General features: G+C 37.8%; 1 protein-coding gene and 1 long non-coding RNA gene across 3 annotated transcripts; one reads left to right on the top strand and one right to left on the bottom strand.

The window, feature by feature from the left end:
• Positions 1-19: 19 nt before the first annotated feature.
• Positions 20-16113, top strand: LOC126583650 (TMV resistance protein N-like). 2 transcript variants are annotated; one of them, XM_050248116.1, is made up of 9 exons: positions 20-777; positions 3505-4609; positions 4880-5164; positions 5275-5838; positions 5909-6544; positions 6677-6762; positions 14725-15030; positions 15114-15197; positions 15530-16113. In XM_050248116.1, the coding sequence occupies exons 1-9, from the start codon at positions 254-256 to the stop codon at positions 15927-15929; spliced, it is 3990 nt and encodes a 1329-aa protein (XP_050104073.1). In that variant the 5' UTR covers positions 20-253; the 3' UTR covers positions 15930-16113. The 2 variants fall into 2 exon arrangements, 1 of the variants encoding a protein (XP_050104073.1); XR_007609793.1 differs by having other exon boundaries at positions 22-777; positions 14933-15030; positions 15530-15593.
• LOC126583651 (uncharacterized) lies at positions 7326-11197 on the bottom strand. Its single transcript, XR_007609794.1, has 2 exons — positions 8386-11197; positions 7326-7526 (listed from the first exon to the last, which is right to left on the bottom strand). It is a non-coding gene; the product is annotated as an uncharacterized LOC126583651 (long non-coding RNA).
• Positions 16114-16499: the final 386 nt, after the last annotated feature.

Consider the following 16499-nt stretch of genomic DNA (forward strand, 5'->3'; position numbering starts at 1 on the left):
TGGGCGGCAGATTTCTCAAAAGACTACAACAAAAAAAATGGAAATTGCATCGTAAGCAGTTATACAATTTTTAAATTTGATGGTAACATTTATACATATCAAACTGTGGGGGAATAGCACTCACGCGTTATCGACACGGCAGTGACATCATTGGCCCATGCTAAATATTTAAAGGGGCCACCTTCACTGGGGAATGTTGGGAAAGACTTGACTCTGGTTTTTTGAAAGCCAAGCTGCACTTCTACAGGCTGCAATGGATACCAGCAGCTCCGCCCATGGAGCTGGCTCTGCCGCCTCTTCGTCTTCTTCGCAGAGCTCAAACCGCTGGAAGTACGAGGTGTTCCTGAGCTTTAGAGGCGAAGACACCCGCAACACTTTCACAGACCACCTCTTCATTGCGTTACGCAATGCTGGAATTAACACGTTTATAGACAACCAGCTCACAAGGGGGGAAAACATACAGAGTGAACTTGACCAAGAAATCGAAGGGTCGAGAATCGCCGTCATCGTCTTCTCGAAGGAGTACGCGGAGTCCCGGTGGTGCCTGAGGGAGCTGTCAAAGATCATGAGGTGCCTAAAAGATCAAGAGGGGAAAATAGTCTGTCCAATATTCTATGACGTTGACCCTTCTCAAGTTAGGAAACAGGAAGATAGTTTTGGGGAAGCATTTCAGAAGCATGAAACGGCTGAAGATCCAAATGAGGTCAAGCAGTGGAGAGAGGATCTGAAGGCTTCTGCAGATTTGGGCGGCTGGAATCTCAAAACCACGGCCGACGGGTATACTTTTTTGTTTACATCAAATTTCATATCACCATGTTTCATCAAATTTCATAGGGATTTTTTATCTTTAATCCTTTAAGAAGATTAAAATTTAATAAAAAGCTAGTGTTAGATTGAATATTGATTTTAGTCTCTTAACGTGTACTTAATTCAAATTCATATTATATTTTTGTTTTTATATTTAATAGATAACTTATTTAATATTATTACATTAAATTTTAAATTTATTATTATTATAAACATTTTAATTCACTAATTTTATTTAACTTTCTCTAATTAGTGTACCTAACTGTCTGTATCATAATATATTTTACTAAATTAGTGTACCAAAATGCCCGTACATAAATATATGTAGTGAATTAGTGACACATAAGAAAATATGTAAAGACATAAGTGTACCGAAAATTCCGTACCTAACTATATGATACTAAACTAGTGTACCGAAATATCGGTACCTAAATATATTATACTATACTAGTGTAACGAAATGTGTGTACCTAAACATATTATACTAACCCAATCGAAATGTTCATACCTAAATATATTGTAATGAATTAATGGCAGATAAAAAAATATGCAAAAACATAAGTGTACCGAAAAATCTCTACGAAAATATTTTCTTATATAAGATGCTTACCATAATGAGAATTAAAATTTATAATATTTTCATAAAATTTAAATTCATAAAATTATAAATAAAAAAAAAGAGACATTGAATACATATGGTTTTCTAAATTTTTAAGCTTGTATAAGACATTTTTCTAAATTTCATCTTATTTAGGGATTAAAATCTAGTTATCTAAATTTCATATCATCATGTTTCACTAATCAACCAAAATTAAGATATTGTAATTAAGGCATTGAATTTGATTTTATATGTTAGAGAAGAAAAATTGGATCATTGGTACCTAAAGTATGATAGTGTAACAACCCGAAAAGTTTTATTTGGAAGCAAATACTAAAATAGGCCCAAAATTTATTTAGGAAGATAATCACCAAATTCATTTTCTTAGACAATTCCAAGAAAAGATTAATTCTCAGTTATTTTATTATGGCTGCATCTAACCTCGTTAGACTGCCTACGTACCCTACAAAGGGATCAAGTCATTCGTAGTTCACATTACGCTTCTAGAACAACATACTAAAATTTTATTACGATCCAACGATCATATCTCCTCCAATCACAATTCAAGTGGCGATTGACGTTTTATTTTACGAACTTAGAAATCTAATTCGGGAAGATCCGTACGTCGGATTCCTGATCCGTAAATTCCCAAGGTCATCAAATATTACATATTATAATGTCTCAAAGTTTGGTGACGATCCAATGGTCGAATCGTCGATTCCCAAATTAATCAAGCATTGTATCGTAGCGAACTTTAGGTTCAACCGATCCACCTACGCCATATGATTATCAAATTTCGACTCAAGACATCTAATTAGGCTTAAAATAATGTCTACGGTCCTCTGGCCATGCGCCACCGCGGGTGGTGGTCGGCCGTCCTGGCTCGCCGAAAAATTTCAACTATTTCTAAAATTTCTCAAAAGTTAAGAAATGAAGATCTCAAAGAGTAGAGCAAACTTTATACATATGGCCAAGTCCAATTTGGCCGGGAAACACCTCAAATTGCCCACAAACACGCCGGACCCTAGAATTTGGGTGTTCCCGATCCGCCGCCCCAACCAAGGCTTGGGCTTTGTTCTAGGCCTTAAGGGGAGTCTAAAGGCGGTGGTAACTAAAGTGTTTAGATTCAAAAATTGGGGAAATCACCTCCACAAATCCTGTCGCACCACCGTGCAAATTCCACTATTTCAAGGCTAGATTTTACGAAGGAATTCATCGGAAAACGGATGAAAAACCGTCGGAAAGCTCATGAAAGCCCGGCGAAGCCGGGTCAGGTCAACGAGTTGAGAACAGGTCATCAGGGATCCAGTGCTTTCCCCCCTTCTCCTTTCCCTCATTTTCCTCTTTTCTAATTGGCCTTCTCCCCCTCTCTCCCAGCCACAGCCACCCACGTTGCACCTCACAGTTTTTTGGAGCATTCCATATTATGATCAAATGACCATTTCACCCTTTTCTTTGCTCGCTTATAACTTCTTCGTTATAACTCTATTTTACGAACGGTTTGCGCCTACGCATTCGTCAGATCGAGCTCTATCCAAATATGCCAAGAATTACAATAAAATATATGAGGATAAAATACGTCCTCATAAAATTACGTTTAGCCAACTAGGAGCCTTTTCATCATTTCCATTTATCGATAAAGTTTTTCCACATAATCACATATTTAAAATTTTCTAGGGTATTACAAATAGAAGTGTAATTTTGTTCACTACATCTACATAAAGATTTATTAGAATTGGTATATGAATTTTATAAAAGGTAGAGCATTTGCATATGAATTTCCGTCAAAATTAAGGGAGTGAAACGGAAGGTACATGCTTTGTTTTTTATGGGTGTGTGAAGAACAAATGCTCCACACTTTATCAAATTAAAATACCAATTGTAATGGATTCTTAATTATATAACTGAAAGCTACAATTGTGTAATAGTCCAATGACCAATGACCTAATCTATTCACATTATAATCGAAGATTAAATACGTGGTTGAATTGAGCTCAATAAATCACAATTTATTCAAACTTGTTTCAATATGTAAATATATAGTCATGATGAATAAGGCATTTAATATGGCTCTCGTAATTTGGAATTTCTACTTGTAGGCGTGAAGGAGTGTTTATCGAGAAAATTATTGGGGACATCAAGGGACTATTGAAACCCACAGACTTAAAAGAAGCCAAGCACTCAGTTGGAATAGCTTTTCGCGTGCAAGAATTCAACACTAAATACTTAGACGTTGTGGGTTCACCTGATGTTCAAATAATTGGAATTTGGGGTACAGGCGGTATAGGTAAAACAACGCTTGCCAAAGAGATTTGTAGCAAATATGGTCATAGTTTCAGCAGTCAATGTTACCTTGAAGAGGTGAGGAGTAACAAGAAAAATATGGTTAGTCTGCAAGAACAACTTCTTCGAGATATTTTGAAACGGTCTGACATTAAGGTAAGCAATGTTGCCGAAGGAACCAAGGAGATAGAGAAAAGACTTGGAAGCATGAAAGTACTTGTCGTGGTTGATGACATAGATGATGCTGACCAATTAGATAAATTGGCGATAACACATGTCTCGTTTGGTCCCGGAAGTAGGATTATTATAACGACAAGAGATGAACAAGTGCTGAATATACAAAAGGTGGATAAAAGATATAAAGCACAAGGAATGACTGATGACGAAGCTTTTGAGCTCCTTAGTTGGCATGCCTTTGGAAATCGTCGTCCCGACGAAGAATATATTGAGCTCGCAAGAGATGTTGTTAATTATTGTGGAGGACTGCCTCTAGCTCTTGAAGTTGTTGGCCGTTTATTGGCTACGAAAAAGAGTAAAAGCATATGGAAAAGTACATTGGATAAATTGAGAAATATTCCTGATGGAAAAATTCATGAAACGCTTAAATTAAGCTATGATGGGCTACGTGATGATCATGTGAAGGGTGTGTTCCTTGACATATCTTGTTTCTTTCTTGGATGGGGTAAACCTTTTGTCACGGCAATATTGGATGGTTGTAGTCGTTTTTCTGTAGAAGCAGAAATTACCACACTCTGCGAACGATGTCTCTTATATATTGATGAAGAGAAAAAATTGAGGATGCATGATTTGATTCGAGATATGGGAAGAGAAATTTTGCGGGCAGAATCTTCTGTGGAACTAGGAAAACGTAGTCGATTGTGGCATAGTGAAGATGCAAAAAGCGTGCTCAGGAACGAATTGGTAAGTACTTTTGCAATAATTTTTTTTATGTTAAGTACATGTAAAGAAAGAGAAGTATATACACATATCCGCAAATATACAATGTATGCCGTGCATAGTATATTTGAAGAAAAAGAAGAAAAGAAAAGGCTTTTATCCACTGTAAATTGAAAGAGAAAATACATAATTATGTTGTATGTCCTACCTTTGTAGTAGTTCATTCATCCAATTCACGGCTCTGCTTTGTGTGAATATTATCCTTTTCTTGTTTTTTTTTTTTATCTCTAACAGGGAACAGAAGCAGTTGAAGGACTAACCTTATTTTTGCCAGAAGATTCTGATGACGAGCAAAGCTTCAGTACAGAAGCGTTTAAGAAGATGTGGCGTCTGAAATTTCTCAAGTTGGAAAATGTAAAGCTGACTGGAAGCTACAAACATCTTTCCAAGGAGTTAATATTGTTGTATTGGGATGGATTTCCTCTTGAAGCCATACCAGCAGATTTTGGTCAACGAAACCTAGTTTATATGGAGCTGAGCAACAGCAAGATCGTACGAGTTTGGGAGGATTCAAACCTGGTACGATATAATTATCAATGTCCTTGTAAATATCAACATCAGTCATCGTCATGCATTCTCTCTTTTATTTATTTGGATTTTTATTATTGTTTTCTCTTTTTGAGTAACAGTTGCCTAAGAAGTTGAAGTATCTCATTCTTAGAGGCTGCCATGACTTGACTAAATTACCAGACTTTTCAAAACTCCCACTTCTCGAGGTATTGAACCTCAGTGGCTGTAAGGGTTTGTGTGGGGGTTACCATTTTTTAGCACAACTGAAGATGATTCAGGCATTAAATCTCAGCAACTGCAATATAACAGATGGTGCCGTTCTCCAAATAATTGGGAGTCTATCTTCTTTAAGAGTTTTATATCTAGGTGGGAATGGTTTTAATAAGCTACCCATTCTCAGTGGCCTTTCTCAGCTTCAGCTTTTATGTCTAAATCATTGCACAAACCTTCAGGCAATCCCAGATTTGCCGAACAGTTTGATTGAATTGGAAGCGAATAACTGCATTGCACTGGAAATAATGTCCGACTTTTCAGAGATGTCGAAAATGAGAAAATTGGAACTGAAAGAATGCCGCAAACTCAAAGATATTCCAAACTTGGAGAACTCATTGGACTACATGGTTTCAATTCATATGGAAGGGTGTACCAGTCTCACTGGTACTTTTAAGGAGAACCTCCAAACGGTATGGTACTCTCTATCTCTCTCTGCTTTTTGTAGTGTTGCTTATACTAACTTTGCACCCCATTGTATAGAAAAATGCATTTGGTGGAATTTTTCTCTCGGGAAATGATATTCCTAACCGGTTAGCCTACGTCGCGAGAGAGGATGAAATTCTCCAATTTGTAGTGCCGGGAAGTATTGATTATATAAGAGGGTTGGCTTTGGGCATCGTTTATTCTTCGAACAACGACGACTCTACTGGGTTTCTATACATTGATGTTGTTAATCTTACCCAGCGAACTAAATTTTGTGTCTGGGCAATGAAGGCCACCGTAACTGCTTCCCATGAAGATTATCTTTGGTTGGGAAATCTTTCAAACAAGAAGCTCAATCTGAAAGGCGGCGACATGGTTGTTGTAAGAGCAAACTTTCAAGGAGGAGATAAAAGAATTAAGGTGAACAAAACAGGAGTGGATATTGTAAAGTGGGATTTGTCTGATAGTGGTACTAATTGGGACGCCTATGAGACTATGTCATATAAGTCTTTTGAAGATACACTATTGAGCTTTCCTCAAAAAAAAGAGACACTATTGAGCTATCGCCACGTTTTCCTCTGCTACAAAACCCCTAAGGCCTGGCCATGGCGCAACAAAGGCACTGAGTTCGATCCACTCATTAGGTTCTTCGCATCCGCTTTCAATGCTCGCAAGAACGACATCACCGTTAAGGTCTATTTTCCAGCTCAATTCGTCGGCATTTCTGATTGCTTTTTCTTACCGTTTCTTATTTCCAAGAGCTACTGAGTTCTGGTGTTGAGCTGAGTTGACTCCGTTACTCACTTTTTTCTTGGTTTTTGATAGACGTTGCTGACAGTAATTGAAGGACACGAAGGAACTGAGTTTTCCGACGGCGATGTGTTGATTTTCCCACAAATGATCAAATATAGGTAAATTCGCATTAATTTCTTGAGATTTTGTTATGTAGTTGCTTTAATTTGCATCCGAATTTATAAGATTTAGATAATTAACCAGAGTGGTTAATTTTAATCCGATTCATAACGATGAACTGAAACCGCAGTTGAGTATTTCTTAACAATAAAACACTAATAAGAGTAGGTATATCAAGCAAGCTTGAGAGGTAAGGAAGAGAACAACAATGCACTGGAGTAATCTGAAGCAATAACTTATAACTATTCAAGATGGCACATAAAAGCTTAACTTGGTGGATGAAAAAAGTTCATATGGTGGTTTGATTATGGAGTACTGAGAGTGTTGTCTTACCTATAGCTACATTGAAGAATGCCATGCAAAATTGCGTACGACGGAGAGACTAAAACGTGAGCCAGACGTTAACAATTCTCTGTTCAAGCAGAGAAACAATCAAAACATACTAAGGTGCTAACAAAATGCTACATTAGTAAGAATACTCCACTTGAGACAAAATCTAGAGCTGTTATTGGCATTTAGAAAACTAAGTCGTAATACCGTTATTCGAAAAACGCCCGAGTGCTATTAAAAAATTGAGTCATATACTATTAAAACTAAGTCGTATACTATTGAAACGAATTATTTCCTTGCTACAACCACCACTTCCAAATCAAAAGATAAAGAAATAACAATATACGACGCATTGGCAGAAAAGTGTCACATTACATACCATCAAATGACAGCAACTAACTCCTGATATCAGCTGCTGGAAGTAAAACCTTGCCTGATGCAAAACAACAATTAAATCGAAAAAGTACGTAAGTTTTAGTTATATTATGACTGACTGTTTATGTAAAAATGCTTTAGACCTAACTTTCTCTATCCGAAACTAAGGGAAAATCGAGATGGATTCCATTTCATTATTTCCGTTTAAACATGTTCATCTATCGACATCACGAAAAAGAAAAATATTTTAAAAAAATACAAAGTTTAAAGGATGAGAAATAAGAAAATTCAGAAAAAGGGAAGATATAAGAGTCGAAGAAGACAGAACCAAATCATCCAAGACTCGCCCATCAAGATAATCAAGACATCCAAGATAACATCCAAGACTCACCCACGACCCAGCTAGGTAGCAAACACACACATGAAGGCTAAAAAGGATAGGTGAGTCTTGGATGTTTTAGCTATGGTCAACCTAAACCAAAATCAAGTGACAAATAAACAAAGGTATGCATAAATCATTTTCTTTCCGTTAACTTTAATTAATAAGAGTGGGTTTGGATCTATCTTAGTTTGCTTTCTGATGTCAACATGTAAGAGTAAAATGTAGTACTACAATGAGGAAGCCATCATTGCAAGCCTATATCATGGCAAGCAAGGCAGATTCACTCTCACCCCCATATACTACCAAATCTTAGTCTCTATGATTTTGCCCGAGCTGCCTGATGTTGAATATATATCTGTTGAATGTTCTATAACATCAACATTATAAAGGTTTCTAATTGAATCATACATTTAAAATCCAAGCATGAAAGCTTTACAGAGATAAATAAACAAATGTAAATAATTAATTAGGTAGTACACAACAGAGAGGGGAGAGAGAGAGAGCAGTTGAAGGAGTGAGAAGCAAAGCAGCATACCAAGTGGAGGGTAGGCATTTAAGCATTGTCATTACGTATGGAATGCCTGAGAACTGATATGTGCTTCTCTTCCTCATGATCCTCTTAAATGTAGTTCTACACATTTCTAAACCAAAATCACAAAGTAGAATTCAAAGAAATTTAAAGAAACCTAGTAAAGATTCAAGCTTTTTGATTATCCAAAAGATATACAGAACCCCATGTAACAACAACAAATTTATGACACAAGACATGATCTTTAGCCACAAAAAGCAAGAGAGAAAGAGAAAGAGAGAGAGAGAGAGAGAGAGAGAGAGAGAGAGAGAGAGAGAGATTTTGCTTTTTGAACTAGGCAGAATGTGCAGAGAATCAAAATATCATAAGTCATTTAACAAAATGATATTTTAGGCAAAAATGCATCACCTTAGACCCCTAATGAAAGAATTTGAGAGAGAGGGCATACGTGGTTGCCAAGAAAAGGAAGAGAGCAATTCCATTTCCTTTAAAAATGAAGAAATAGAGCATTAACAAACACACACGCACAAATCTTAAAGGAAATTGGTAATAAATAATCCCAATTCAGAAAATAATCAGAAAATCAGATAGAAAAGTTCTGAAAGTCAATAAAAGACTCAGAACAAAACCTTGTGTGCATGCATTGGTTTTTTTTTTATCTATTTCAATCAAATCTTGAAACGAAAGAGAAAAGCCTTAAGAGAATCATGTAGTAGCATTTTTAGCCTCTTATTGTTATGATGTCCTCCTCGACTCCTTTGTCGAACAGTAAATTCACATCCAACAGTAAAGATGCAGCAGCCCCTTAAAGAGTCACATCCTCAGTCAACTCAACAGTGCCAACTAGGATCCAAGTCCTCAGTACAGTCAGCAATTACTTAGTGTATAGGTTTGGTGTTACTTTAGTATTGTAACTAATCTTAGTATAATGTTAATTAGTTACAATAGTTAATATCTAAGCTTTATTTAGCTTACTGGTATAAATACCATCATGTAAATCATTTCTTTAGTTAATGAGAAATATCTTTCCAAATATGGTATCATCCCTTTCTGCTTAACCGCCTTTCTCTCTCTCGATCCTCTCCTTTCTCGCTTCCTGCAATCTCTGATCTTTGCGATCTCTGATCTTCGTGTTTGATGATCTTCGCAGTTTCTGTGATCTTTGCGATCTGCGCTTTTTGTAATTTCTGTACTTGCTTCCATTTGTGATCTCCGATTTTTGAGATTTGTAGTAACTTCGATTTTCGATTTCTGGAAGGAGGACGAAATTGCGCTCTCAGTGATCTTCGCTCTTCTGCACTCTCTGTGATCTGCTGAATCTATGACTTCATCAACTTCTTCTCCAACAGATCCTTAAGTTTTTGCCCAAAATTTGGCCCCAATGAACCCTAATTTGGCCCCGATGAACCCTAATTTGGCTTCGGTTCCTCCTTCTCCCTCAATTTCTTCCATTTCTATTTAGAATATTAGCTGTATGGTTCCTACAAAGCTCAAACGCGATAATTACCTTGTTTGGAAGGCTTTATTTGCTCCGATCTTTCGTCGGTATAAGCTTACAGAAATTGTTGATGGCTCTGAAACTTGTCCCTCACCGTTTCTTCTTGATGAATCTGGCCAGAACACTGCACCTCCAAATCCTGCTTTTGATCTATGGTATGAAAAGGATCAAAATATTCTTATTTGGTTGAATTCTACTCTTTCGGAAGATCTTATTCCTTTCACAGTTGGTGTCCAGTTCTCTCGAGAACTTTGGTTTACTCTTGAACAACGTTTTGGAGGCGTCTCAGCTGCTCATATTCACCAGCTTCGTTCTCGCCTTCACTCTGTTCAGAAGGGTGATCTACCTATTTCAGAGTACATTCAACTCATCAAGAACATTTCTAATGCACTCGTGGCCGTTGGAGCTCCAGTTGCTGAAAGCGATCTAATTGCAATCACACTACAAGGTCTTTCTGATGATTATGAGTCTTTCATCGACTCGATTATGCTTCACATCTCGTCCACCTCTTTGGATGAACTCCATGGATTGTTGATTAACAATGAGCTCTTTATGAATCGCAAAAAGAAGTCTGTTGTTTATGAACCATTTCAGGCTTATGCAACTCACTCTTCTCAGCCTCCTCTTCTTCCTACACCACATGGCTATTCTCCACATCATTCTCGGGCCACTCACTATCGTGATCATTCTCAGGGCACTCACTATCGTGGCAAAAGTCATTTCCGGGGCAACAACAACTTTCGTGGAAATAATGCTCGTGGTAATTATCGGGGTAATTACAGAGGTAACTCTCATAATTTCAATCGCAATTTTGGAGGCAAATCCAGAGGTAACACCACTGGTTCCAAATCTCCTTGTCAAATCTGCCATTCTCCTGAACATGAAGCTATTGACTGTTTCGAAAGAATGAATCATGCCTACTCTGGTAAAGTCCCTCCTGTAAAACTGGCCGTTATGTGTGCTCAAACCAACTACAAACCTTCTGCTCCTACTTGGCTCATGGACTCAGGAGCTACATCGCATATCACTAATGATGTTTCTGCCCTTCAATCTCTAGTGCCCTACAATGGTCAAGACAAGGTCTATATGGGTGATGGTCAAGGTATGCCAATTCATCATATTGGTACTACCACTTTTCGAACTCCTCTTGCTAATTTTCGTTTAAATAATGTTCTTCATGTCTCTGCAATGAAGCATAATCTTCTATTTGCTTATCAATTCCTAAGAGATAATCATTGCAAATTAACCCTTGATTCTAATGGATCTAAAATCAAGGATCGTATTTTAGGGAGGATGCTTTTTTGAGGCCCAGTTAGACATGGCTTCTATCCATTTCAAGGCTCACCAACTGTTTTCAACTCTCATTCTGCACTTGTTAGTACAAAAGCTTCTTTACAAGTCTGGCACAACCGGCTCGGTCATCCATCATCTGTTATCTTCATAAAGACTTTGAATAATAGTTCTATTGCTTATAGTGGTAAAAAGTTCACTTCGTTCTTTTGTTCAGATTGTGCAATTGGCAAGAATCACAAACTGCCATTTACTACCAGTGTTAGTACCGTGTCTGTTGCTTTAGAACTTGTGCATTGTGATGTCTGGGGACCTGCCCCTACATTTTCTGTTAGTGGCTATCGTTACTATGTATTGTTTGTTGATGAGTTTACAAAGTATAACTGGTTATTTCCAATGAAGTCGAAATCTGAAGTGTATTCCATCTTTGTTCATTTCAAGAGCTATGTAGAAAACTTACTTGGAAATCAAATCAAAGTTCTCAGAACTGATTCAGGGGGTGAATTCACTAGTAATACTTTCAAGTCTTTTCTGCTACATCATGGTATTATGCATCAGTTTTCTTGTCCTCACACACCAGAACAAAATGGTTGTGTCGAATGGAAACATCGCCATCTCACAGAAACTGCTCGAACTCTGCTCACTGCATCAAAGGTTCCTCATAAATTCTAGGTTGTAGCATTTTCTACTGCCTTATATTGGATCAATCGGCTTCCGATTTCTGGTCTTGCAATTTCTCCATGGGAACTGTTATTTCACAAGCCTCCTGACTACTCCAAGCTTAAAGTGTTTGGCTGCAGCTGTTATCCGTGGCTCAAACCATATATTACCTCAAAGTTGGATGGTAAAAGTGTTCAGTGTGTTTTTCTAGGTTATAGCTTGCATCACAAAGGCTACAGATGCCTTGATCCTCTTACATCCAAAGTCTACATCTCAAGACATGTTTTATTCCATGAAATCCACTTTCCTTTTCATGATTTTAAATCTTCTCATGTAGCATCATCACAGCAATCCACCTCTTATCTTCCTACTTTTACCCTTCCTTTTTCAATATCCTGTCCCACACCACCCTCCCTCTCTCAGTCACCTCCTTCACATTCCCCTAGTGCTTCCAGTCCTGTTCTCGTACCACAACCCCAAACCACTATTTCATCCAGTTCAACTTCCTTATCTCCTTCTATTTCTCCTTCACCATTACCCCAACCCCTTCTCCCTGCCAACACTCATTCTATGACCACCCGATCCAAAGCCGGCATTTTTAAACCTAAAGCCTTGGCAGTCACCAAACATCCTCTTGACACTTCTCAATTTGTTCCTACTACTTACCTTCAAGCCTCCAAACATGCTCATTGGAACAAAGCCATGGCAGAGGAATTTCACGCACTGCAATCCACAGGAACTTGGTAACTTGTTCCTTCTTCTCATTCTCAAAATCTAGTTGGTTGTAAATGGGTTTTCCACGTTAAAAGGAAACCTGATGGCACTGTGGATCGGTACAAAGCCCATTTAGTAGCCAAAGGGTTTCATCAACAAGAAGGGATTGACTTTGCAGAAACATTCAGTCCAGTTGCAAAGCCTGTTACTATTCGGATTCTTTTGACTTTAGCAGTACAGTTTGATTGGTTTTTAAACCAATTGGATATTAGTAATGCATTTTTGCACGGCACACTCAAGAAGGGGGTCTTTATGCAACAACTTTCGGGATTTATTGATCCATTTAAAGCTTCTTATGTTTGCAAGCTCCACAAATCCCTTTATGGCCTCAAGCAAGCACCACAGGCATGGTATGACAAGCTTTTCCAGACCTTGGTTTCACCAAATCTCCTTCTGATTGCTCTCTGTTTGTTCAATATCAACCAGCTCTTGTTATTATTCTGGTCTATGTTGACGATATCATCGTGACTGGACCCAATGCCCAACTCTGTCAAGCTTTTATTCATAAGCTCAGTCAACTATTTCCCATAAAAGATCTAGGCCCTTTACACTATTTCCTAGGTTTGGAAGTTTATCGAAGTCCAGCAGGCATTTTTCTTTCTCAACATAAGTATGCTGCTGATCTTCTGCTCAAAACAAAAATGCATGACAACAACCCGTGTGCTACACCTCTTGGTACTCAAAAATTGGATCATAATGGTACACTTCTTTCCAATCGACATGAATATCGGTCATTGTTGGGGCCTTACAATACTTAACTTGGACTCGGCCCGATCTATCTTTTGCCATGAATCAACTCTGTCAGTTCTAACATTGTCCGACAGAAACTCATTTTCAGGCTGTTAAAAGAGTTCTCAGATTTCTCAAAGGTACTGTTACTGAAAGACTTTGGTTCAAGAAAAGTTCCTTGCATCTCACTGCCTTTTCGGATGCTGATTGGGCAGGCTGTGTTTTTGATAGGCGCTCCACCAGTGGCTACTGTGTTTATATTGGTAGCAATCTTATTAGCTGGAGTGCAAAGAAGCAACACACTGTTGCTCGTTCCTCCACCGAAGCCGAATATCAATCTTTAGCTCACACATCTGTTGAAATTACTTAGATATGCAAAATTTTCAAAGACATTGCCTTCCCTCTGTCTAAAGTTCCAGTGCTCTGGTGTGACAATATCTGCCATCTTTCTAGCATCTAATCCAGTCTTTCATGCTCGAACCAAACACGTGGAAATTGATTATCACTACATTCGGGAACTTGTCTTAGCTTCTCTTCTATCTGTTCGCTTTGTACCCAGTCACAATCAAATTGCAGATATTCACACAAAATCATTGTCCAAAGCTCGGTTTCAGCTTCCTAAATCCAAACTTTCACTTGGTGTTCCTTCGTTCAGCTTGAGGGGGTGTAAAGAGTCACATCATCAGTCAACTCAACAGTGCCAACTAGGATCCAAGTCCTCAGTACAGTCAGCAATTACTTAGTGTATAAGTTTGGTGTTACTTTAGTAATGTAACTAATCTTAGTTTAATGTTAATTAGTTACAATAGTTAATATCTAAGCTTTATTTAGCTTACTGGTATAAATACCATCATGTAAATCATTTCTTTAGTTAATGAGAAATATCTTTCCAAATACCCCTGACCAATCAACCCATACCTCTAGCTCCTATGTCCCTTACTCCCTCACTCTTTCTCTCTGTACCCATTCCCCTCAACCCTACCCCCATACTTTTCCCCATCTCTCTCTCTCTGCAACCAACGTCAGTGGACAGAACCCACCCCCACTCTCTAGCTCCTACCCTTGCCATCAACCCTCTCTCTAGCTCCTACCATTCCCATCAACCCTCTTGTCTCTCAGTGTGCAAACCCTAAACTCGATGTCACCCTCTGCCTCTCTGCACGATCTTCTGAACTAAATAGATAATTAGATATCTGTTAGTTTCTTAAATTAGTTCTAGAAATTAATAGATAATTAGATATGTGTTAGCTTCTGCAATTAGTTCTAGAAATTGAATTTAATGGCTCAGTTTACGATTAATTCCTTGCCTTACAAGGAATTAAAGAGTGTTAGGTTATTGTTTCTTGTAAATTCCTTTTTGTAATTCTGGAGTTGTTTTCGTTTGTTGATCAAAGGGGCTTGAAAGAGTCGGATGTGGATAGCTTTGTTGATGATGTCATTGTGAATGACAAACCATGGGCTTCCGGAGTGCAAGAGCCGTTGATTGGCCCCCGTGTATTTATATGCGCACATATGTGTGAACATCCTTTTTATCGTTTGGCCGCATCTATTCTCATTGATGATTTCAAACGGGAGACTAAGTTGCGAGGATTGACGGATCAGGTATTTGTTACTGCTTGCTTTCAAATTGAAGGCCAAAAGTATGCTAGAGAACTCAGGATCTACAGCCCAGATTCAGATGGAAGAATGATATACCATTGGTAATATCCGGATCATAACAGTTTAAAATTTATCGTATTGGGAGCGATGAAGGAGTTTGAATATTATGTATTATTAATTGCAGGTATCCCTTCGTCACCTTTTCTGCCGTGTCGCAATTGCTTGATAAGCATATTGGGAAGGGAGAGATTATAGAACGACATTGGAGGTTTGTACGTTTTTTGTTTTGTCTACTGTCTTTGGATGAAATTTTCACTGGACGGAAGCTTTTGTTGTCATATTTTTCAATTGCTAATTATGTCTGATCTTGTATGATAGATTAATTGATATAGAGTTACATTAACATCGAGGAACTTTTGTGGAGAAAACACAAAAGAATTGGATATAACTGCATTACCCTGTATATGTTTCTGATTTGTAATGTTGTTGTGATTTGTTTATTAAAGTTGATCATACCTGTTCTTACTTAATTACTATTGACGAAACTTAGAGTTGAATCTTTAAATAGCTTAACACGAAATTCAATTTCATTCCTTACAGGGGAGCATCTTCTGATAAAGCTGAAGAAATTAATGACCGGGAGCTTCCAAATGGAGAAGAAAATAAGAAAATTGAGGAGAAGCCACAAGAAAATGGCAATCAGATTCACCAAGAAAAGGGCAATCAGATTGAGAATAATGAGAACTTTTCAGGCTATTGCCAGGGTGCTAATAGTGATGGATTTACATGTTGTGAAGAAGTAAGTTTGGAGGAGAACGGTGGAAGTGAGGAAAAAAAGCCGAAAGAAACCAGAGAGTCGTGTGCTAGAAAGGATGGCTTACGGAAGCTGTCAAGCTTGATTGGGAACTGGGAGCAAAGCGATGTTCTCGCAGCTACTGTCGTGGTTGGAGCGGTGGCAACAGTGGTTGTGGCCTATAACTTTTACAAAAGGTCAGGCTGAAACGTACCCTAATCCATGTCGGGTTTTGCCACGGGTGTCAACGCTCTATTTTCTTTTTCGTTTTTTCTTTGTAGAAAGATGGTATAATGTCAATTAAATAATCCTCTGAACCATGCTCTTAAATGAACGAAATGTACTAAACTGTTCAATGGTTTTATCGTGATTGGGATCTCTTATGAGACTGCTTACTAAATGTTGATGTGGTGTGTTCTAAGCTCATGTGATTGTTTTCGATTTGCATGCTGGACTTATAATTCAACCATCAATTTTGTCAAAATTTATGGTAATTTTTGTGAAAGAAATCTCAATTTTGTTGTTTATGAATTTCGAAAGAGAAAAAACGGCATTGATGCCCTCGTTGTTTGTTCAATAAACAAGATAAATGACTATGTGCTAACATCTTAATTTGCTTGAACTATTTTTCAGATATACAGCATTGCTGTCAAGAATTTTACTTTCGTTCTAGAATCGTTTTTTTTTTTTTTTTCTTCTTGTGGTTCTTAAACTCTCTCATGTGGTAATTCAATTATATATGTTAACTCAATTTATTTTTTTTGTTGCAAGTGACCC

The sequence above is a fragment of the Malus sylvestris genome, chromosome 9, assembly GCF_916048215.2.
Source record: "Malus sylvestris chromosome 9, drMalSylv7.2, whole genome shotgun sequence".
In the NCBI taxonomy this organism is placed as follows: Eukaryota; Viridiplantae; Streptophyta; class Magnoliopsida; order Rosales; family Rosaceae; genus Malus; species Malus sylvestris.

Coding starts and splice junctions, on each gene's coding strand:
- LOC126583650 (XM_050248116.1), top strand. CDS start 254: ATGGATACCAGCAGCTCCGCCCATGGAGCTGGCTCTGCCGCCTCTTCG. Junction 5,839..5,908: donor TTAAGGAGAACCTCCAAACG/GTATGGTACTCT, acceptor CCCATTGTATAG/AAAAATGCATTTGGTGGAAT. Junction 15,031..15,113: donor GGAAGAATGATATACCATTG/GTAATATCCGGA, acceptor TATTAATTGCAG/GTATCCCTTCGTCACCTTTT.